Source organism: Euwallacea fornicatus, chromosome 5 (assembly GCF_040115645.1).
Source record: "Euwallacea fornicatus isolate EFF26 chromosome 5, ASM4011564v1, whole genome shotgun sequence".
NCBI classification, from domain to species: domain Eukaryota; kingdom Metazoa; phylum Arthropoda; class Insecta; order Coleoptera; family Curculionidae; genus Euwallacea; species Euwallacea fornicatus.
The window spans coordinates 4882423-4905949 of NC_089545.1; the positions used below are offsets into that span (position 1 = coordinate 4882423).

The 23527-nt window shown below is 36.9% G+C and overlaps 1 protein-coding gene across 1 annotated transcript; it reads left to right on the forward strand.

The window, feature by feature from the left end:
• The first annotated feature begins 783 nt into the window (after window positions 1-783).
• On the forward strand, window positions 784-23206 carry wg (wingless). The gene is made up of 6 exons (XM_066282893.1): window positions 784-1144; window positions 7646-7908; window positions 12608-12909; window positions 19289-19482; window positions 19725-19921; window positions 22212-23206. The coding sequence occupies exons 1-6, from the start codon at window positions 975-977 to the stop codon at window positions 22397-22399; spliced, it is 1314 nt and encodes a 437-aa protein (XP_066138990.1). The 5' UTR covers window positions 784-974; the 3' UTR covers window positions 22400-23206.
• Window positions 23207-23527: the final 321 nt, after the last annotated feature.

Here is a 23527-nt window from a genome sequence, read left to right on the forward strand (position 1 = left end):
ACTGCTCCAATAATTTTGTTTCGATGTAACGATTTTCTCTGAAGATTGTTTGAGATCCTCACAGACTCTGTGAATTGCATTTCTATTACTAATCGAGTTGCCTTTTGTGTGAATCGAAAACCAAAATAAAATAGAAGGTGTTCCGCATCGAAAAAAAAAATGTTTAAATTTATTTAGTCCAATTTTATGAAACATTTTTTGAGCCTGTATATGCAAACTTATTACCAAATTGAAATGTTTCAAGTCCTATAAAGAACCTCTTCATTTAACACTCTAATATCTCAATAAAGGGGTGCAAGCATGTTATCTGCCGTTCTTCACCAATAATTTCTTACGCCGGAGGACTATTTGAAAATCCTATGTGAAGCTCCGGATGATAACCGGCATAACTCGGTAGATTCTTCACAAAAATAGTAGCTAATACCAGAGCGGTAAACTAATGACAAGTAATTCGAAAAATCCCACCCCGCATCCCGGCGAACAAAAGCATTCCTCAAAGGATACTAACCCAACCTCGAAGATCATCCGCAAAGAATCCGAAACTTCTTCATCTTCGCTCGGAGCAATGGCGGCATCGGGCCACGCCCAAGGTGTAAAGGCGCCGTTCCGTTGGCGGAGAAAAAGATCAGAGGCGGCGCCGAGTTCCACGTGCTATTTTTCCCACGTGCAGAGAACAAGCGAAAGCACCGCAAAACCAAAACTCCTCCTTTGAACGCACCGATTCGGCAGCGTTCGTGAATGTTCGGCAACCGGAGGCAGCATCCCTACGTTTGGTCCAGTTGATGGTTCAAAGTAAATACCGAGGTGCACAGAATTGTTTATTTTTTGCGGATGATCGGCAACGCACACCCGCTCGTGATATATTGACGCGTCACAAGTGATTATTTCGTCACCGTGATTAGTCCACACGCACCCCCACTTGATGTGATCCCCGCTATCGCTAGTTGTGATAAGAAGTCAGTCGCGGGGGCAAAATGAGACTTGGCACCGGCACAAGAATGGACGATTTCGCGATAAGGATAGCGTGTTTTGTGATATGTTTTTCGGGATTTTTTTTAACTTGTGCTGTGAGGACTGCGGCTGCTGAGTTGACACTCGGACCCTCTGCGAGGAACAAGAACAGGGGAAAGGGTTCCATGTGGTGGTATGTAACACTAAATTCAACTAAAACAATTCTTTCGCAACTAACAATTATTGCCGAAGCACCAGTTTTTCTATCTAGAATGCCAAACGATGTAACGCCCACACCGGGAGGTTACTCGCTTATGCGAGAGTTAAACTCCTTTTCTGTGTTATTTAGAACATTCCATTGTCTGTTTGAAAGCACTAAATACATTTCAAAAAAATATCTCAAATGTGTTATCCACAGCAAATCTGAAGGTCGAAATATTGCATGTTCAGTTACTTAATTTCAGTCATTAACCATTGCCAAATGGTACCTTTCCTGAACATTAAAATTCACGTTTCATTGTTTTTGCAGTTTACTCGTATGAACGTGGAAGCAGAATATCTCACGGAGTTGTGTTTAGATGATTTACTCATTTCGCTCATAAAACGTTTGTTTAGATAACTTAAATTATTGCAACGTTGCCTTCGTTTCAAGTTCAAGTTCTTTCATAAACCTTTTAGAGCTGAAAAATATATTGTAAATATACCAATTTTATGTGTTAAATTGGTTATAAATTCCAATGTAATTATAATTTTGCGGTATGTTGACATATAGGAGCACAATCGTGAGATTAATAATTCATCAAAAAGTTTATGCAATTTTACAATTTATCTTATTCTAAGAAATAGGTACGTTAATGTAAAAGCAGAAAGAATTACTGAAGTTGTCAAAGGTGCAACAATAAAAATGATTAAAGCTGCTGTTAACAATTATCTTATTATTGATTCAGTACGACTTAATATGTTGCGTTTCACTGCCTTCTAAATATATTATGGCAATTCTCGCATAAATCAACTAGGGTTTCCTTCTTTATATTAAGTATACGATATAAAGATTTTAACAGATCCTATTAAGTAGGTTCTACATAGATAAATATGTTGTTTTTTCTATATTGGATTCTATTATTCTATCATTGTACTGTACAATGGTCCTTAAAATAGCTTGAACTTCTCAATATTTTTTAACTTATTTTCTATTTAGAACTATTTTTAAGTGACACTTGCGATATTTTCTCGTAATGGAAATTGACTAGAAATTCAATGTCGAAAAGATTCCACATAAACGTCGATCGACCTTCAAATTTGAACGACATTTAATTCCCCTTTTCACTGACGAAAGGGGGACATGATCGAATTTGTCTCAATAACTTCTAGACAATGTCCCCAGAGCACAACTTTTCCTGGTTCAAATGAAAGTCTTTTAATTGAATAACAGTTTGTACTGTACAACTGCAACATGGATTTTAGATATCAGATTTTGGACAGATCTTTTAGAGATTGGAGACTGGTTGGGGGAAATTATCCGGAAAAAGGGCGAATGTTTAGCAATACTTACCACTATTTCTTTTGATTGAAAATGGCTGAAATTTGAATAGCGCTAAAGTGTCCCAAAAACGTGAAGCGATCTTGAAACTAAAATCAAACCCTTTTCATGAACGAAAGATAGAACGTTAGCTGATTACAATACTTCGTAGTAAGTGTCCTCAGAGGACGACTTTTTCTGGTAAATTTATGTTGAATAAATGGAACATCATATTAGGATACCAGATACTTTCAAGACTGGTGATTGGGTGGGGAAATTAGAACAAAAAAAATTACGATTGCATTAAATATTTTTTCAAACTGGTGGAAAAAATCGAATCTATGCCATTTATCCGTACTCACTGGTTGAAAGTTTCTGTCTTCCAGAGCAAAGATATCTTGAAGTAAAAACATGAAAAGTTAGTGCACTCCTGTAGTTTACGCAAGTTGCTGACCTGAATTCCTTTGTTATTTTTATAAATAGCTAAAAAACTCACAAAGTGGAATAGCCGGGAAACAACGGTTTAAAAAAACCTCAAATTTTAGAACTCTATATTTTAGCAACCAAAAAAATTATATTTTTATGATGGATCCACCCTAAAGTACGTTTTTTTTTATGGATTTTGGGGGTTTTGATCATAAAACCTGGTGCCCATCAGGTATAAAACTCTACGTTTTACGATTTCAGGTTTGGCAGAGGTTATTTACAAAAATTGCGAACCCTTAAAGACCCTTGAAGCTATTGTGCTATTTACGTGTTTTCAAACTAAATCCCCCTTAGATCTTCTTCATACCTGGAGTAGACTGAAACGGTTTAGCTTCGTCTTCAGTTAGCAAATTATCTTCTCAGTTTTAAGTGAAGTTACCCTAGGTGCCAAGGTCATAAAGGGTGACACATAACAATTTTTCTCGTGGCTGAGTAAAGTTACGTTACGTCAATAATATTTCAACATTGACCGAATTAAAAATGAACCGAAACGTTCCAACGCGAAAATCATAACTTATAACAGTCCTGTGACTATGCCATTCGCTATTGACGGCATTTTGAGAACGCTATTTTTGGACCTAGTTGCAGAATATGCTATTGCAGCCACGTGTCTATGATATATATTTAACTACGCCTCTTATATGTTTAATATTATACTTCCATATGAATGTTCATCGATAATAGCTGAGGCAGAATTTTATCTTCCAATATCCCGTATGTGAATGGCGTTATTATTTTTTTTAATATTATTGTTCATATTTCTATTTATATTATTTTTAGAATATTCGTTTTTAATTTTATACTTTTTCCATGTTGTTGTCATCAAAATTATCTAAAAATCGAGCAGAACGCAATGAAAATTGCCTTTTCCGTGAACCCCCAGGTTGTTTCGCTCTGTTTACAGTTGTCCTTTTTTAAGACACCGATCCTTATAGGAATAACACGTAAAATATGCGAAAGCTTAAATACCGTGCTTTAGTTCTACAGAAGGTTACAAATCACATATAAACGAAGAATGCCATAAATAATCCAACATTCAAGTAGTGGCAACCGGTACAAGCCTAATAGCAGAAAAAATCGTTGGCTTTAAATAGACAGTGCGGAATCGTATTTCTTGGGGACAGAAGGCAAAATAGAGATAATGTGTTAAAATTTATCACACACCAGGTACAATGCATTTTCTCATGCATAGCCAGGAAATTGTTCTGCCAAAGAGGTAAGAAATATGGGTTTTACCGTAAATGCGACAAGAATATGCGGAAAGGCGCAGGATATGCTTTTACGAGCCTGCACTTGGAAAGAGAACGCTGAAATACCACCGGTTTTTGTTTAACTGGTAAATGGGTATCATGAAAACCGATTATCGGAATTTCGTTTTAATAATACAGGGTGCGTCGACTATTTACAGAAATTACCTGACGCATCTCTCCGTGAAAATGTTAAAATCCTTCTGAAGGAAACCGAGTTACTTCGATTGAGCCTAAGCTTGAAATAAAACTTTTATTCAGAGGTACATATTATGTATGAGTACCATTTTAGGTACCGCCAGTCCAGCAGGAAGAACTTACGAAGAAAGTGGACTTTTATGTGTTCGAGTTGTTGACATTTTAAACATAGTGCTGTTGTTTATGTTTGATTAAACGGCATTGTGATGAAAATGTCGCCAACTTTAACAGTCAATCAGCAACGATGGACAATGCGTTTTGCAATGTTTTCCGGTTAAGTCTGGTTAAAATCGATCAAAAGACGACACCATGGCACAATTATTTGAATTACCTGTGAACCTTTATGAATACATTCATTCCATAAATATGACCAAGCATGTTTGAAAAATCACCCAGTACCGAGTAGGGCCCACATGGAGGCCAAACAAAAATTTTTCCATTGGAAATGAAGAATATAGATTGTGGGTTATGAAAGTGTTCAGTTATTTTGATAGTATTGGTAATTTCCATGTCAGTAAATCCAATAAATTATATTGTTTTCTAGTTCTCACAGTACAACTCAACACCTGAGTTTTTTTTTCGAAAGAAAGGGAGAATTACCTTCCATATCGCACATCGTGGAGAGGTGGGTTCCAACTGCAACTTTTTTTTTCTTGTTGTCAATTTGTGTATTGTACCGTCAATGGTCGATGGTCTCCAGTTCATCCAGAGCTCGAGTGGCCGCATTTCAGTTTTAATTTCACCATTGCGAAGGTTCACGCCTTATACTCAATCTGAGAACGCTGTCGACCTCTCCATCACGGAGAGCACCATTCAGTTTCACCAAGATCGTCGTGGCGAAACATTAAAGTTTTAAGTTTCATTAGTTAGTTACAGTACATGAATTCTAACTAACGAAATGCCCTAATTTAGCTCACTTATTTCGCAGGCGCAAGCAAATTCTCATGGTTTTTGGCAGTCGAAAAATAAAACTTTGATATTTTCTGCATTCGTACGAAAAGTAGAGAGAAAGAATATAATTAATTTTTCGCGCTCGTGATTTTTTATACATCTCTAAACTAACTCGTGCGAAAAGTTTTGGCACTGGTTGCGGGGCGTGAGTTAATATCTCACATACAAGTTTGCGAATTATTCGATACTCTTCATAGGTTAATGTCTAATCTGCAACCAGGTTAGTTCAGGACCTGATATTGATCTCCCGGACATAAAACACATCCCTGTCACTGGAAACAAATCAAATTATTCCTCTGCACAACATCGCGAAAATCGAAAATCAAAATTCTGCCGAGTTCGGGCCATCACAGCAACCAACTAGATCAACCAACACCCAGTTGCGAATGTGCACGTTTTCCTCGGTCGATGTATGCGATGGTTGGAAATACACGTGGAACTCGTAAACTAGACGAGCGAACTGTAGCTTTTTCAGAGATGATCTCAAATTTATCTCAGTGAGAAAACTGAAAAAAAAATGCTGGTTTTAACACTATCAGAATCTTAATTGCGAAAAGACAATCTGAATGTTACGGAGCCAGAATGAGAAAGTAAGAGGCGACGCGTGAGAACCATGCCATGCGAGGATCACTTTGTATCAGGGGAGTTTTCGTATTTGCGGCTATATTCTTTTGCTAAGGTAGATAGTAGATCTGTATCAGAGTTCGGTAGAATGTGCCCGCGTGGGACCATATTATTAAGCAACACCGCCAATCATAAATTATCCAAGTAACAGATTTTTGGGTTTTAATTAATTTTTCTGTCATGAATTATTTTTTACCTGACGGTTTAGGTTTCTAGTGGTGCGGTTTTTTGTCCAAAAACTCTCTAATATTGGGTCATAAGTTAAATCTTTTATCTGAAATTCTTGTTGAAGAGTTATTTTACTGGACCGACAAAAAATGCGGCATTACTACTGTATAAGTGGAAACCGAGATTTTCTGAATTGTTTTCGAGATACGGTCATTTTATACCTTTATTTTTGTCGGCGCAGGGCATTCTGAATTCGAACTTTCACTATTAATTATATACATATTTTTATCCTAAGATTTATCTGGAGACTCGAGGAAATGAATGGCGCGACTCTGGCCATTTAATTGCCATTAATAAAATACACACACCGAAAGGTAATTGACATATGAAGCCGTAATATTTAAACGCGAAGCCGCTCTTAAACACTAAACCACGCTCTATTGATTTTTCAAATACCCGTACGATAAGTTTGTTGTTTGCCATGGGTTGATTCTGTTTACCGCACGCAAACAGAATAGCACTCGTGTTTGCCGACAATTCTCACTTTTGTTACTCAGTTTTTAACTATTTTTATTAGTTTTGGTTAGTGGAATAGATAAAGATTTCTGAAGAAGTGCACAGTCGGTGTTTATTGAGGAAGGATCTGAAATTTTACGAAGAATAGGTGTCGACGCTTCCATATATCCGATAAAGACTGTGCCCAGACGTCTGGCATTGAAAGCGAAGTAGAAAGTATCCCTGAAACACCAAATTTAATGATCTGAAAACAATCTCATTTTAATCCTTAAGAGCAAGCCGTTCATTATAAACAATACCTAAAAAATTACGAAAAGTTCTTAAGTTTTTTCCCGCATTTCGCAAACTGCGATATCTCGGGAACACTTAAACTAATCCTCCGGCAGAAATTCATAAATTTTAATTTTTTTAACGTTTTAACATGTATTTTTGCTTTCTACATTGGATCATATTAACACCTGTTTTCTATCGCGATTTCAAAGTCGTTCTAAAAGGAGTGCGGCTCGAAATACCCTTCCGCAGGTCTGGCACCTCAATTCAATTTTTCGCAATTAACATGGCAGTCGCATCTAGTCAATTAGACTGAAATGTAATAATTTTATAATTTCGAAATAATGCTGAATATATGTATCTAAACGAACAGACTGAAAAAAAAAAATCGTTTTAAAACCCGAACCGGTCTGAAAAGATCTGGTATTTAATAAGATAAAAATTAAGGGTGAACATCTCTGGAACAAATTAAAAGTTCTCAACAAATAAATTCCCCTTATCAGGCAGCATTATTTTTATAGGACTCATTATTTGCTTGAGAGCCCCTTCGATATTTCAACTGTCCAAAGCCTAATTTGTGAAAGGGGTAGATCACGATAAGCGAACTGAAGTATTTTTATTGCTGATCTTCCGATAGAGCAGTCAAGTTATGAATTGTTCAATCTGAAACTAAACATCACGATGATTTTTAAAAATACTTTTTTAATTTTTTTAGGGGTATCGCCAAGGCTGGTGAACCAAACAACCTCTCCCCTACTCAACCAGGCGTTCTCTATATGGACGCCTCAGTACACGCCACCCTTCGGAGAAAACAGCGTCGATTGGCGAGAGAAAACACTGGATTACTGGAAGCTATCGCTAGGGGTGCAAATCTAGCTATAAACGAGTGCCAATACCAGTTCAAAAACCAGCGATGGAACTGCAGTACCAAGAATTTCTCTAAAGGAAAGAACTTGTTTGGGAAGATCGTAGAGAAAGGTCAGTAGCTTAGTACGTCCTTTTTTTGTTAGCCGTAACGATTAGGGTAGGGACGATTAAGATCTTTAAGCCAGGGCACCAAATTTGCTTGACGTGTTTATCAAAAACTCAAAGAGGCTAGTAAAGCAGCTTAAATGAAACCGACACTTCAGAAGATTTTGTGGTTACCCGATTTTTAATGCTGTCAATTCAAAAGGGAGAGAAAATGTCACGGGGATGGTTTACATCTACCATTTACACGCACTTGTCCATAGTGCCTGGGTTGTACAACGATGTGAAACGTACGATAATTTCTGATTAAAGTCAAGTCCACTTACGAGACGAACTTGTGTTAACCGCTGAAAAACAGCCGCGGCAGTGATTTAGATTTCGACTCCCTCGAAAGGCCTGCGATGTAAACGTACTTAACAAAAAACAAAGGTTTACACCAAATTAAAGCTATTAGATTAGACAGATCAGGTAAAATAACAAATAACACGGTCGATCCCGTTGATCGGATTAAAAAGATAGGTTCCCGATAAAAGTCCGCTAGTTTCAAGAGGCCTGAAAGGATTAAGTGGCGGCTCCCAGTGCCGTACATTTCAATCTACCTTTCACGAAAATTCATTTGCAGTTTGCACGGTTCAAACCTCTCGGCACGACACTGAACTTCGAAGAACGCCTTCCTAATTCGACAATTTTGTACCTATAAACCCGATCGATTAAATTCTGTCATTCGAATTATTTTAATTAACTCAGTGACAAATTGATGTGCTTCGACAGACTATCGAAAATAAATCCTGAAATGTCACTAATAGATGCCCATTACCTAAATTTGAATAACATGTCGGCCATTTAAAACTGTTTAAGTCGCGAGAGATAAACCCGATAGCCATTTAATTGTTTATTTATTGAGACGACTGGTTTTAATTTGTGTTGATTTATCTGACATTTAACTTATATCTTGTTTAGGAGGGATTCTTCCGCATGGGCAGAATCACAATTTCCACCCTACACCCTGTAGAAATCAGCCTCGCGCCAAGTCGTCGATATGATTTATATGGGCCGATAAATGTCGATATCGAAAAAATTGAAATAGTATCGATAGCGGACATATTTCTGCACGCGACATGGCATTCCGGGCTGTTAACATTGCCATAAACAACGCGGATCATACGAACCTGTCAAATGGGCACAGTTGTGAGTTTATTATGCCATATCGACCGTGTCTTACAGGTTTTTTAGTGCGGGGAATTCATCACTTTTGTTTTGTTTCTCTTTTTGTGCAATCGTACTAACTTGGAAGTTGCGAATCAACGCAAGAAGAGATTGGAAAAAGCAATAGTTGTTCGTTTGAATTATTCACTTATGGGAGTTTTTGTTAGGTTGTAGGTCTGGTTTGCTTTGGCGATATTTCGATTAATAGACGTGCATTTCTTTCTATTTGGACAGGATGCTGTTGAGTCTAACTGTTGCTTTAAGGTCATTAGGTTAAATTAGCCGAACGGGTTACATAACTTCTATTCTAAATTCAAATATCCATCGAGATGTTCCTTCATGAGATGTGCATATGCATGTGCGAGAGCGGGAATTGTCCGCTAACACTTCCGAACGAAATATGTGGTTTTGAAAGGAGAGTTCTTAAGTAGATATCTCACAAAAATCTTTCGAATGGCTTTTCTCTCTCAATATTTAGGGATTCTTGTCCAGGCCGTCCTACGCAAAGAATGTAAAAGATGTTCCTATCTAAAATCCATTAAGAACTTGAAAAATCGGCTCCTGAAACGTTAATTACCTGACGACCGCCTTTCCCTAACGTGTCCTTTGTGCCCGCACAGTGACAATGAGTTGAATTGAATTTGCCGCTTCTTTCCTAATCGTTCCCGACCACCGTGCAAAAATTTAAGTATTTAAGTAAGTAAAATTTAGCATTAATGACAGTCTTGTTCCCACGTAGCCGACCGTTCTTCAATTCAACTACTTTATTATCGTTCTTGTTGGTGACTTGTCGCTCCTGACCTACACGGATCCTTGATTTTGGTACGTCGCGTTCCCATGTACCCTCTGACCGTTCTCTTCAAGAACACGCAACTTCACCGTTCAATCACCGTATTTGTAATTTTTCCCACTAGGCACTGAACAGATAACGCTTATTAACAATTAAATTGGGCATTTTGGAACGAGACACCCTCTACAGCCACCTGAACCGAAAAAAAAAAAATCAACCCGAATAACCTCAAACAAACAAAAACCCATTCTCGCGTTTCTCCCATAAAACCCCCAAGATATCGAGGGGCCCAATTATTCCCCGGGGAGTCATCCTTAACGCCCCAAAAACGTTTGCGAAAATGTTTTCGGTTCGACCCCTCGGGTTTCACGTTACGAGTCGTACCACACATCGACCCCATTCATTCATATGTCACATGTCGAAATTCATTCATGGAATGGGCGTTATCCCTCTTTATTAGACGTGTATTTAACTTGATGAGCGATCTATAAGTAATTATACGGCTGATGTGAATGGGTAGAGATGAACCCGAATGGAACGATTACAAGGTAGGACAAATGCCTCCAGCCGGTGAACAATGATTGAATTTCAATTCTAAATTAATCTCAACTTTCTGTTGTTGCGCTATCAAAAATTCGCGAAAAAACCCCTAACTTATTGAAAAATGATTCACTCTCCTAATTCACGACAAGGTTAAACCCTGGCAGACTACCCCTTTGATGTTTGCAAGTGGCCCAAACTAATTTAAATAAAAGGGATTTTTTTGATGTCCGGATATACTTGTGTGCATGTCGGAGGGACAGAATACAATAGCAAGGGTTTGAATTGTCCAGATGCTGTGCTTTCTTAATTTGTCAATTTCAATGATGGGGTATGGGCTCTTAGCTTTGTGTTTAGTGCTGATTCACTGGACATGCCAATTTGGTTGAGCCAGAAGTATGTACTTGGCTTTGTTTTCAACAAAAATTAACTAAAACCCGACAATATGCCGGTAAGATTGAAATTATTAACGCCCAGGAAAAGAGATAAATGAAGCTTTTCTTCGAATAGTCATAGAGAGTGTTATTCAAGTGGCATACTTATTTCATAGGGGGTTTCAAATTGACAGCACTGTGGCTAATGGTGGCATTTAGGCTACCGTTTACATTGAATAACCCAGGAATAAAGGCACACCTTGGGAGTAATAAATCTACTGAACCATTCAATAACAATCTGAACACAGGAGGTTAAATTTTATTGTTGCAAGAGTAGTAAAACCATCATGGGTGATGTTAAAGTGGAACGGAGTTATGTGAAACACAATGATGGAAGTGTTGGAGGAATGCCCATAAGGTTTTGATGTTTTTTTTGTTCTAAAGCTGCACTGTTTAAAAATCTTTAAGATCCCCAAAACCGATAGCTCTTAATTAACTTAAATGGCGAATGGTCTACAGTAGCAATAAAGATTTTTCACTAAGGATGTTCATATAAATTTCGTTCCCAATGAATGAGAAAAGACCATTATCAGCTTTTAATAGGGATATATTTCAAATTTATATCCAATTATTGAGTCGTTGGATATTTTGGACTGGATTTGCAGGCCCGGGTTTAACAAAAGTCCCCACCAAAATTTTCATATTTTCTTTCAAATTTTCCTTTCACCTATTCGAAAAGGACACTTAAAGGTCAAAAATACACAAAGTCCTGTTCAGAGTCACACGCGCGGAATGAACTAACATTTAACCGAGAATTGAAACAACTACAGGAAGATTTCGGTCCTGTCTCTACATATATTCACCTCAGAGTAAGCCACCAAAGAAGAAATTCCGAACAGCGCCCCCTGTGGTGAGGGGCCCACGCGCACCATAGTGTCAGCTCATTGGGGCCCCATTAGTGGCCCATTTATTATTTTTGTTTATAGACCTTTCAATACCTCAGAGTGTCTCACCTTTGTTGAAAAATTCGCCTGTCGAAAGGTCGCGAGGTAGTTTGTTGGTTGCCACCCGCATTGGGCAATTTTTCACTCATTTCAAACCAATAACTTGATCTATACGACCCAAGGAGAGTCAGTGAGGAAAAAATGCCTTCAAACACCCATTAACACTGTGTTTATGAAGTAATAACGATGTATATAATGCCGCCCGACAATCGTCGACAAGTTCATAAAATCGAGATTAAGTGTCAAGCTGTCTCGTATTTGCATGACAATGTATGACCTCTCTATTCGTTCTCATGGATTGTTCAGAGTTTCAGAAGGGGAAGGTAATGAATGCTTTTTATTCGAGTTGCGTTGTCATTGAAGTTTGCACTAGACAATAAAGGCTGAACTATTATTGAACTAAATATCTATCATTAAAATGTAATGAACGTCATTAGCTTTATTTTGTTCGGTTTTTAGGTTTCTTAAGCACTACCAGAAACAAGTAGTCATTGCTTCTTCTCTGTGAATTTCTAAAGCGTTTGCAATGTTGTGTTTAGCTCCTGTAAATTTTCGTAGATTATTCCAAAAAAAGTATTTTATCGCAAAAAAAATGCCGCACCGTTATTGACCAAAAATCATCATTGTTAGTCCGTAGCTACCGGCATGAGCCCGATAAAACCCTTCTTGTACTTCCTTGTTCGTCCCAATCAAAAGCACGGCAGCTGTAGAAGTATTTAAATGTCGAGCAGTAGCCCAAATACACGTAAACACTTTTACTTATATGGAGGACCAAAATTATAACTTCCTTTCAGGTTGTCCAGAAACAGCATTCATCTACGCAATCACAAGTGCTGCGGTAACCCACTCAATTGCGCGTGCGTGCTCGGAGGGATCCATTGAAACTTGCTACTGTGAGAAGCACTATCGACGTCCTCAAGTCTTCACCAACGGTAATGCGGGAGCTGTCGTGAACGTCAGAGATTTCGAGTGGGGAGGATGTTCTGACAACATCGGTTTTGGAGTTGGCATAAGTCGAGAGTTCGTAGACACTGGTGAGAGAGGAAAAAGCTTAAGGGAGAAGATGAATCTGCACAATAACGAGGCAGGACGTTTGGTAAGTTTTGACAATTACGGCGCTACTTGGAAATCTAAATCGTAGCAAATTTTTATTAGATTTGCTTCAGAAATGCGAGGAAATATTTTCTATATATATTTTTTTCGTTTCTTTTGACGAACGTGCCTGCAGAGGCAATTATGCTATACATGCAAAAATCATTGCAAAATGCCATTTGCAGTCGATGGCAAGAAAACGTTTTATAGCCTTTTGGGACGGTTTTATTTTCGATTAACGATTATGGACGCGAAACTGAGAGTATTAAATAAAAGTACAGACGTGGTCTAGCGTATGGAATGTCCGTTACCGATTTGTAGGGTCGTTTTTGTATAGGCAAAAAGTTTTACGTTGCGTGCTTGGGATTCTTTTCTTTAAATAGGCCTATATGGCTTTAATGGGCTGAGAATCAAGACTTCATTAGACTGATACCATGTGTATTTCGAGATTATATTAATTTTCCGCTGTATTAAAATGGCGCATATTTGTACAAGAAGATGGCCTTATGCCAATTCTAATTTGCCGGTCAATTATTTTCTTACGGTTAGTTACGGCAGTGAGTGCTAGAGCGAAGATGGATTTACGCGCCCCATTTGGAGATACTAATTCCTATTTATACGAATTTATGCTATTCATATCTGTAAATAACGAAATTGAAAATATTTAGTCAAGACGAGAAAATGGAACTTCTGGCTTCCGTCACTAGTGTGTGCAAAGTACATTTCGCACACTCACGCCACTGTGAATTGGAAAATTATGCGCTTCGGTTATTTCTACGGCATTCGAGAAAGAACTCATATTTGTGTGAGCTTCGTTTAAACCGTTATTAACCTACCAAGAGATAGAACTCTAGTGAAATTAATATGCGAGATACGTAGACCGTAATGCGCCTAAGATTGGACCGCGGACATACCCCCCGTCGAGTACAGATGTCTCTGAGAGTGCCTGCTGTGAAAACACCGTGTTACGTCGGTAATGTGACAAAAAGAACATGCGTTTCCTTGTCGCTGTCTATAGTTAACCATCTACGTCACTATGGGACAAATCTGTTTGTAAGGCCGGCCTTTTTAATTTCCGAGAAAAATGCCACCAATGTTTCTTGTCCATGCCATCAATTTATATACCAGAAAAAGAAAGCTCCAAGCTTCCTCAAACAACGGCGGACGGAATGAGACGTCTTAAAAAGCACTCAAGCAGCAAGAGCCGATTATCTTAACCAGTGTTAATAAACCAAAATTAGCTGGTTGTAAGTCACTGACTATCGCGGAATTAATTGGTCTTGATAAATCCCAGCTCGATATCTTCGAACTCATTAACCATATCGAAATCAAAGCCGACCAAGGGGAATATATTCCTATATGGAGGATTTGTTCTTTAGCTTATTTTCATACATTAAAAGACGCAGTGAGACAGAGGAAATTTGTTCCAAGTTTATTGCCTATATAACAGTTCATTAGCTATTTCTTATTATCCTATTATTCCACAAACTGACGTAATGGGAAACGAGATCGAAAGTTATAAAAATCATTTATCATCAGTTCGCAATGAGGAATCGGACAAAGACATTAAAGTCCAACCAGAAAATTTAGATATTAGTCAAACACTATTTTGAAATTATTATATTCCACTAGCTTTTTTTAATATCTTGGGACTTCATCTAGTTTTTTATAAGCAGGTTTACATATTGTCAAATTATTTACTCAGACGGTTAAGGTCTAAAGAATCTTAATGATATCTGGAGATGCTCATTGACCTCAAGGAAAACTTTGCTTCACAATGTTAAAACATTTTTACAAATATTGTACTCATTGAATCTCAGATTATTTATTTTAAATTCCCCTCTCCTCATGTAATTCCTCAGAGTAGATTTGATTTCGTGGCCATTCTATATTCAGTACGGGCGTTTGAAAAAGTATTTTAGATGGTTGTTAATGTTTCTGAACTTCTGTCTGGGATTATGCCATTGAGCATTGAAAATCCAAAAGGCTTTCCTTGAACGAACAATATGAACCGCACTGATGAGTGTTAAAGACTCGAAACCGGTCTTCGGGATGCTCCAGTCGATCATACGTAGATCGAAAGATGGTGCACGTGTCTCGAGGGCTTGCGAGTTTCCTGTTGATCTGATTTAATAAGCCCAGGCTTTCAGTTGTGCGATATAGTTGATTTATTTATTTATTTGCGATCATCTTTCGGCATATCCCTAGAATCTTTCCATCGCTTAAGCAATCAACTTCAAGATCTCGAGGTTGGTTAGAAGCTTTGAAAATTTGTGTGTCACATTTATAACTATATATGTATTATATATTCTATATTATTTTCTGTCTATATACTTCATGTTGGGACTGGTTATGCTTAATTTCGTTATTTATCTATCTAGAATAGCAAAAATAATTCACTCTAAGCTTCAAGTTTCGGCCAGGAGATTAGTTTAAACTGTGTATATTCGTAAAATAAAAGGTCAGCAGCATTAGTTTAAGCTCAATAGGCATCAAATAAATTTGTAGTTTTATTATATATATATATATATATATAGGGTGTTTCCTGACTAGGTATAGCAAATTTAAGGGGGTAATTACGGCCTCAAAATAGAGAATTACGTCTTTAAATTTTCTCCACGTAGTAGCTATCACCTTGTATATATACATATAATAAAAAAATTACTCAGAAATAGGCCACCCACTAAAGTGGTCTGTCCACCCACGGTACCAGTTCTGAACTTTAAGGGACTAAACATTATTACGAAACAAACTTATAATCTACACCTGGAAGTGTTTAACAGGGTGATCGAAGGAAAGACGAAACGGGATTGTCGTGTCTGTCTTGTTAAGGAAAGCGGTGGAAGTATAGTCGAGTTGCAGAGATTGTTCTTCTACTTTTTCTACAGTTGTAATAGTCGCTCTGTTATTTTCGTCATGTAGGTACATTCGTACAGTAATTGGTTGGGTGGGTTGTATAACGAGCTCTCAAGGTATCTTATTTTTGTAATTAGCCGTAGAACAATTTCTTCTGTTGTTTATACAGGGTGTCCCGAAATTAAAGCACCATATTTAAACAACGTAAATTAGGTCAAAAAATAACACCAAAACTTTAAATAAAACAATGTCGGAAAATGCTTCCTTAATGAGGTATGCCTCTTTAAAGACGTAACTCTGATGATGGTAATTTTGAAATATTTCCAAAACGGTGCAAGATAACTTTATGAAATTTGGTACGATTTTATACCTTATAAGCCTCAATTGACTGATGTGGCTGAATGGAAATTATTTCGTCAGAGGCGTGCTGCACGGGTAGTGTCGGGGTTAAAAAATGCTAGATTTTTTTTATGTGCCCCATTTTTTAGTTGCTGATGCAAAATTATGAAACCATATACGCTTCCAGAAAAAAAAGACACTCTTGGTTCACGATGCTAGGACGCTTCGTTTTCGAATAAAATGAATTTAAACATTACAATGCATGACAAATACAAATGATTTACTTTACTACTGATACCCTTTCACTATAAAAGGGTTCAAGACTTACGAGAGGAAGATTTTACAGTTAGGATGAATTTTTGCCAGTGGGTTTTGAATCACCAAAATGTTTTACATAATATCTTGTGGTCTGATGAGGCTAGTTTTACGAGAGACAAAGCATTTAACATCCATAACACACATTATTGGGAGTATGAAAATCCAAAAGTCGTAAGGAGAACACATTTTCAGCATAGGTTTTCTGTCAACATTTGGGCAGGTATCATAGGAAATAGATTAATAGGACCAGTTGTATTTCCAAACCGGTTAACAGCACAACACTATTTACATTTTCTTCAAAATGAGCTGGCAGGCCTATTAGAAGATATACCATTGCATACCCGATTGCAAATGTATTATCAACAAGATGGGGCACCAGCTCACTTTGGAAATAACGTGAAAAATTGGCTTGATGAAAAGTTTCCAGGCAGGTGGATAGGAAGAGGTAGTCCAATAACCTGGCCCCCTCGATCACCTGACCTTAATCCCCTGGATTATTTTTTTTGGGGCTTTATGTGTAGCATAATCTATGCCACAGAAATAAACACGAGGGAAGAACTGTTGGATAGAATCAACTTAGCTGCTAATCAAATAAAAGAAAATACGTTTCAAATTTCCCGTGCCTCCCAGAGCATAAAAAAACGATCTAGACTGTGTATCCAACAAAACGGAAACTTATTTGAAAACTTACTTTGAAAGTGCGTCATTTAAATTTCTTGTTCGTTTTTTATTATTGTTTAATCGTTTTGATGTGTTTAATAAAATATCGCTTTAAGCATCATTTGTATTTGTCATGCATTGTAATGTTTAAATTCATTTTATTCGAAAACGAAGCGTCCTAGCATCGTGAACCAAGAGTGTCTTTTTTTTCTGGAAGCGTATATGGTTTCATAATTTTGCATCAGCAACTAAAAAATGGGGCACATAAAAAAAATCTAGCATTTTTTAACCCCGACACTACCCGTGCAGCACGCCTCTGACGAAATAATTTCCATTCAGCCACATCAGTCAATTGAGGCTTATAAGGTATAAAATCGTACCAAATTTCATAAAGTTATCTTGCACCGTTTTGGAAATATTTCAAAATTACCATCATCAGAGTTACGTCTTTAAAGAGGCATACCTCATTAAGGAAGCATTTTCCGACATTGTTTTATTTAAAGTTTTGGTGTTATTTTTTGACCTAATTTACGTTGTTTAAATATGGTGCTTTAATTTCGGGACACCCTGTATATATCGTTTAGTTTTTCTGTTGTATTTGCCCTAAATATGATTCCGCAGACTAACAGTGGTCGGCAAATGGATTTGTATATTTTTGTTGCAGTTTTAGCGCTCACCCTTTTGTCCATGTATGTCCAGATACTTCTCGTCATTCCTTGGTTACGTTGTGCGTCCGTCTCTTATTATTGTGAGTGAATCGGCTTTGATTTGGTGGTTTGACAGTAGGAGCTGGTTCTTAGTGGCATTTGGTATTAACCTCTCTTCCCGGAACCATATCTTTGTTTTGCCCGTGTATTTTTTTATCCAGAAGATCATAATTGTATTTGCCGTGGAAGTATATATTGGGAAGCAGGGGGGAGAGTGGAGAGTCATGTTGGACTTCAAACAGGACTCACCACTCTCCCTCCACTCTGTTTAGGAGATAGAGAGAGGAAAAGACAGAGCGGTATCGATTCGTTCTTTAAAATGTCGATTTTCAAATAGATTTTAATCTGGTAGAGTATTTTGGCGTTTAGAATTTGTGTAATTTGTGTAGCAGACCTCTGTGTCAGACACTGTCAAAGGCTTTGTTAATGTTCACAAATAGGTTTGCTGTTCTTTCATCGTTTAGTTCTGTTGTCTGTATGTTGTTCAAGACAAAGAGTGGGTGTATCGCCGAAGGTTTTGGTTTAAAGCCAAGTTGATAGCTCGGTATATGCTTTCTAATCACTTTTCGAACTCTTTTTTTGTGTGTACCAATATTTTACTTGACGTCAAAAGTAATGTAATAGGTCTGTAGTTTTGTGTGTATTTATTATATATTTTTTTATTCTGAATTTTCGTTTGTTATTATTCATCGTTAACCGAATGAAATACGTACCATTTAAATTTGGAGAGCCACTACACATCACGAATGTTCTTTCCATACAAATCAAAAGTTTTAGAACAGGTACTTAGTTCTAATTTTACTACACTGTAGGTACTCTATCGCCCAATGTTAATTAGTGAAAGATAAGTAGTTGCAAGTAAAGCAAGAGCCTAAAGGAGATCAAAAGTAGCGCGGTAAACAATCTATTAAAATTAATGGCCCCTATATTAGAACATGAACGTACAGATGGATAAGTGAAATTGCTGCATCCGAGTAGTTAAACCTAGGAAGGTTACTGTGTGTGGCATTTTATGGCCAATCTGCTTCTGATATTGTTAAGAGCAGACCTGTTTTCGATATTTTATTTATTAGCTTTTGCAATTATGCAAGTCCTTCCAAAGAACTCTCTTGCACCGAGAGCGATAAAGTGCGAAATCTAATTAGCGAAAGAGTGTTTGTTTAGACCTGCGAAATAGTCAAAACAGTTATTCTATAAACTAGTAGAAAACGAAAGCAAACAGCTAAATGAGACCAGAATCTCCCACCGAGAGCTTAAGAATAATAAACACATCACTTGGTCGTGGTTTAATAAGAGCCCATCCGAGCTTATGGCCTGGAGCAAATGTCACTTTATTAGTAATGGTCGCTCCGAACGAGTTAATATGCATTTTAATGCAGTGCCCGTTTTCGGACCACACACAACACTCACTTACGACACGGATTTACGTCACATATTTTTAACATATTCATTTTATTCGGATCGAAGAAACCACATTTTAATCTATCCTTCCTTTGGTTCCAGCATGTTCAATCGCAAATGCGACAAGAATGCAAATGTCACGGAATGTCCGGGTCCTGCACCATGAAAACCTGCTGGATGCGGTTATCTACCTTCAGAGCCATTGGCGATCTCCTGAAGGACAGATATGACGGGGCAACGCATGTAACTGGACACAATTCCGCTACTCTCAAGAGCAATAAACATCATGCCAATCGGTAAGATATACTGAATATACTAAGTGCAGCATTCAAAGGAAGAAAGAGTTGTAGAAAAATGACATCAGTCCTGATTTATTCAGGGTGCTTGAAGTGTAGCCACTTAATCAGAAGATATTCCAAGAGTTGTTTAACGGTTGATCTTGTTTAAACGTACCAATTTTTCACAATTATTTCCTTCGTAGTTATCATCACCTGGAGTGGTCTGAAGTATTTTTGGAACATCATATTTATTGTTTCAGGCTACCGAAAAATTCACAATCAAATAGCATAATGACGAACAGCCTCCACACAAAGAGGGAAAACAAGAGGAAACACAAATATGGTTTCCAGCTGAAACCGTATAACTCAGAGTTGAAGCCTCCAGGGATGGAAGATCTTGTTTACTACGAAATGTCGCCTGGGTTTTGCGACAGGAACCCAGGATTGGGTATTCAAGGTGAGTGGCAGTACACTAAGAAATACGTATTTGAGATATTCCAAATTTGTAACTTTGTAATGATTCCAATAACTCTGAATATTAGCCATTTGCAGGGTTCAAGATATCTCATTTTTCCTAAATATATATTATAACGGTTTTAGCCCCACATACATATATTTAAACTTAACAGGTATCAGCATACTTATACACGTTCAACTGGGTATAATTTGCTTCCATTGCATGGAAATCAACGGCTCCTAAAAAATATACTGCTATTTCTACATACCCTTTTGAAAATACTTATTCTAAAAAATTCCAAATTTCGGTTGTTCTGACTATAATTCTGAGTTGCTTTGCACCTGAACTTTGATGTCCATTGGTTTTTGATTATCTCATAAATATTCATTTCTTCTCGATAATCAGAACTAATTCTTTTAGTTGTCTCGGTACTCAAGTCTAATGAATTCTCGTTTTCCAAATTTCCTTGATTCTCAATTATTGTTCCACATGACACTTCATCTTCTTATATCCGTCCGTCGGCTGAAACTGCTTGTTGAGTCTCATTGAACGACTGTCTTCCGGTTCCACTTGTTTAAGTTTGTGTATTAACCTCTTTACTACTCATTCTTAATGAATCGGAAGGAGAAGAAAGTAGTATGCGGTGGTTCTCGTCACCCCTAACGAATACAGAGGACTTGTATTTAAAATGCTATTTGTCTCGCAAATTTTCATTTTGAACTAAAATGTTATACATCTACGATCAGAGAATTAGGAGTTTGTCCTTACAATTTTGACTTTAAGCAGGTATGAAACACTCTGTATTTGAACAAATAAACATTTTTCTCATTTTGAACCACAAACGCTATAGGTCACATTAGGGTCAGCTGCCATCTATTCGCTGTCTATATTTATGTTCAAATAACTTCTTCTGACTTATTGTCCTTTCTGATTATGTCTGTTTTTTCCAATCCATGACAATTCTTACTTTTCCCAACAATCTAGTAAAGTTTTCTTCAAGATTTTCATGATTTCGTCCAGGGTTAAATCACAAGATAAAATCGCTTGACGACTCTATAGTGTTGGCTGAAGCAGTAACTAGAGAATACTTTTTCGCCCTTCTCTGGGTGATGGAGGGCAGAATTTTAGGGCACAGGCTTAATGCACACTTGAAGTACATTAACATTACATTTGGTTATGTCCACCGCAGTTGTGAGAGAAACGTCAAGAGTCCATTACTCTTAATTCTAATTATCTTCTCACTTTAAATGTACTGTATAAGTGTTTACTCAACGTCAGAATTCACTATTCTGATGTCCATAAAAGAGTTATTTAAGGCAAGATCAAAGCAATACCATATTTGTTTAATAGAAATGGAAAAATTGCAACAAAGAAATGATCCTTCTAAATTCAGGAAAGTAAATATATAATGCCGCGGAAATATGAACAAAAGGACATTTATATTTAATTATATTATATGTACACAAGTCTGATAATATAATTAAGTAGAAATATTTAATTAATAATTAAGTGAACATATATGTATATATATATAATCTTATTTAGTTTTTTGAAAAATTACATGGAAACCGTTTTCATATTCCAAGCTAAAAAACGATTATTTTCACATTCTATTGCAAAGGTCATTTAAAGGTGAATGAAGATGGCTAATTAAACGGCAAAACATGGCGCTTCCCAATATAGGTCATGTCAACATTCCAAACATTCCATTGCCATGTGTTTCAGCGCCAGTTAAAGGGGATGTCCTATTTAATAAAGAGATAGCTCTGAAGTAAAGTACGTCCATCGGTCACTGTAGGTAAGACAGAGTACCGAAACGTCGAGACGAATGTCAGATAAGGATGTCACATATGTAACTTTGATCCGACGATTCATTGTTCGGCAACGAGTGTCGCAGTGAAACAGTTGAAACAGTATATCTATCTTTCTTTCGGCTTTACAAATAATACGACTCAGAGAGAGACAAGATGGTTTCATAGGGAAGCTCCGCCCAAATGTCTTTTTTGTTCCCATCCTAACCTCAAAAATGTTTGTTGAAATTTTTGTTAGAAGATTGATTTTATTACGTTATTTATAACTGCATTTAGTTTTTGCTACGTGCTAATGTTTGTAGGGATCAATGGTCTTGTATATAATAAGAAACAGAGCAGTTTAGTCTGGAAAAAGACGCTGAACAACAGTGGGAGGGAACACTGGAACACTCTTACTTCAACCTTGTGCTACCTTTTCAGTTTTACTTATTTCAGCGTAACTAGTACAATTTTATTGAAAATTTTCTTTTTGTTTTCAGGCACTTATGGAAGACAATGTAACGACACATCTGAAGGAGTGGATAACTGCGCTATTATGTGTTGTGGAAGAGGTTACAAAACACAAGAAATAGTGGTAACTGAGCGGTGTAATTGCATTTTCCATTGGTGTTGCGAAGTGAGGTGTGAAAAATGCAAAACGAAGAAAAAAATTCATACTTGCGTCTAGTAGTCCCTTTATTTAGTATTTAGTGGCATATTTGTTGCGCACAAAATGCCACTAAATTTTTATAAGTATGTACTCCTTGCCCTTGACCAGTATTACTTAGTACAGATATTCTTTTGGGTGTAAAAATAATAGAAAGACTGATACACGATATTCGCAACGTATTTTAAACAGTTCTTTGGTTCTGTACAGAATATTTTAACTTATTTATTCTTCTATGCAGTCTTATTGGCTTATCTCTAAAATTTTGTACATATATTTTATGTCGTGTATATTTCTCTGCAAAATACTACGGACAAAATAGTTTAGGTAAGGAAGAATCCGTATTGGTCTTGTATACTCGGCAAAAAAAACGTAGTATAACGCCCAGTGATAATGCTAGATTGTACTTTAACTTATTTCTAATTTATTTACCCCTCTTGTAAATATCGTTTTAGAATCAGCATATAGCATCTCATAAAATTGTCTATAATAGTCTATTTAATATCCCCTATTAAGGTAACTTATTTGAAAGTCTGTTAAAGGAAACGCGTTTTTCTTCCTATTTCGTAAGTATGTAGTTAGTTTGAGAACTGCCTTCATGTGCCAATGACAATATAATTTTTAGCTTCAAGGTTCATTTAAAACCATTCTGTGAGAGCCCTCAAGGGATGAATGTGAAAGGAAAATTTCTAGAAGTGATTTGTAAATAGTTAGATCCTAGACCGTGTAGATAGTAATTTTACTTTTCAACCAGTTATTTATGCTAGTTCTGTATATTATTAAGTATTGTATAGAATAATTTAATAAACTATCTATTAGGAATTATAAGTGCTGTTCATTTATCACCCTCGAGTGTAAAGGTGTTTAACAACTCAAGACGCTTTACATTCAAATTAAACTTGCGCAAGCCAAGGTATAATTGTGTTAGATTGAAATAAGTAATTACCAATGGTAATGAATAAAGCTCCACTATTTATTCTTGCCGTCGGTACCAGGTAAGTACGTTCAAGTAAAAACCGGACAAGCCAAATTAAGTTAAAAACTTGAATGACCGTGGTGATTCCATCCCTTTAATAAACGTAATAATTAAATTTTATAGCCACTTTAGTTTTACGAGTATCTAAGCTTAAAGATAAAAACAGTTTAAAT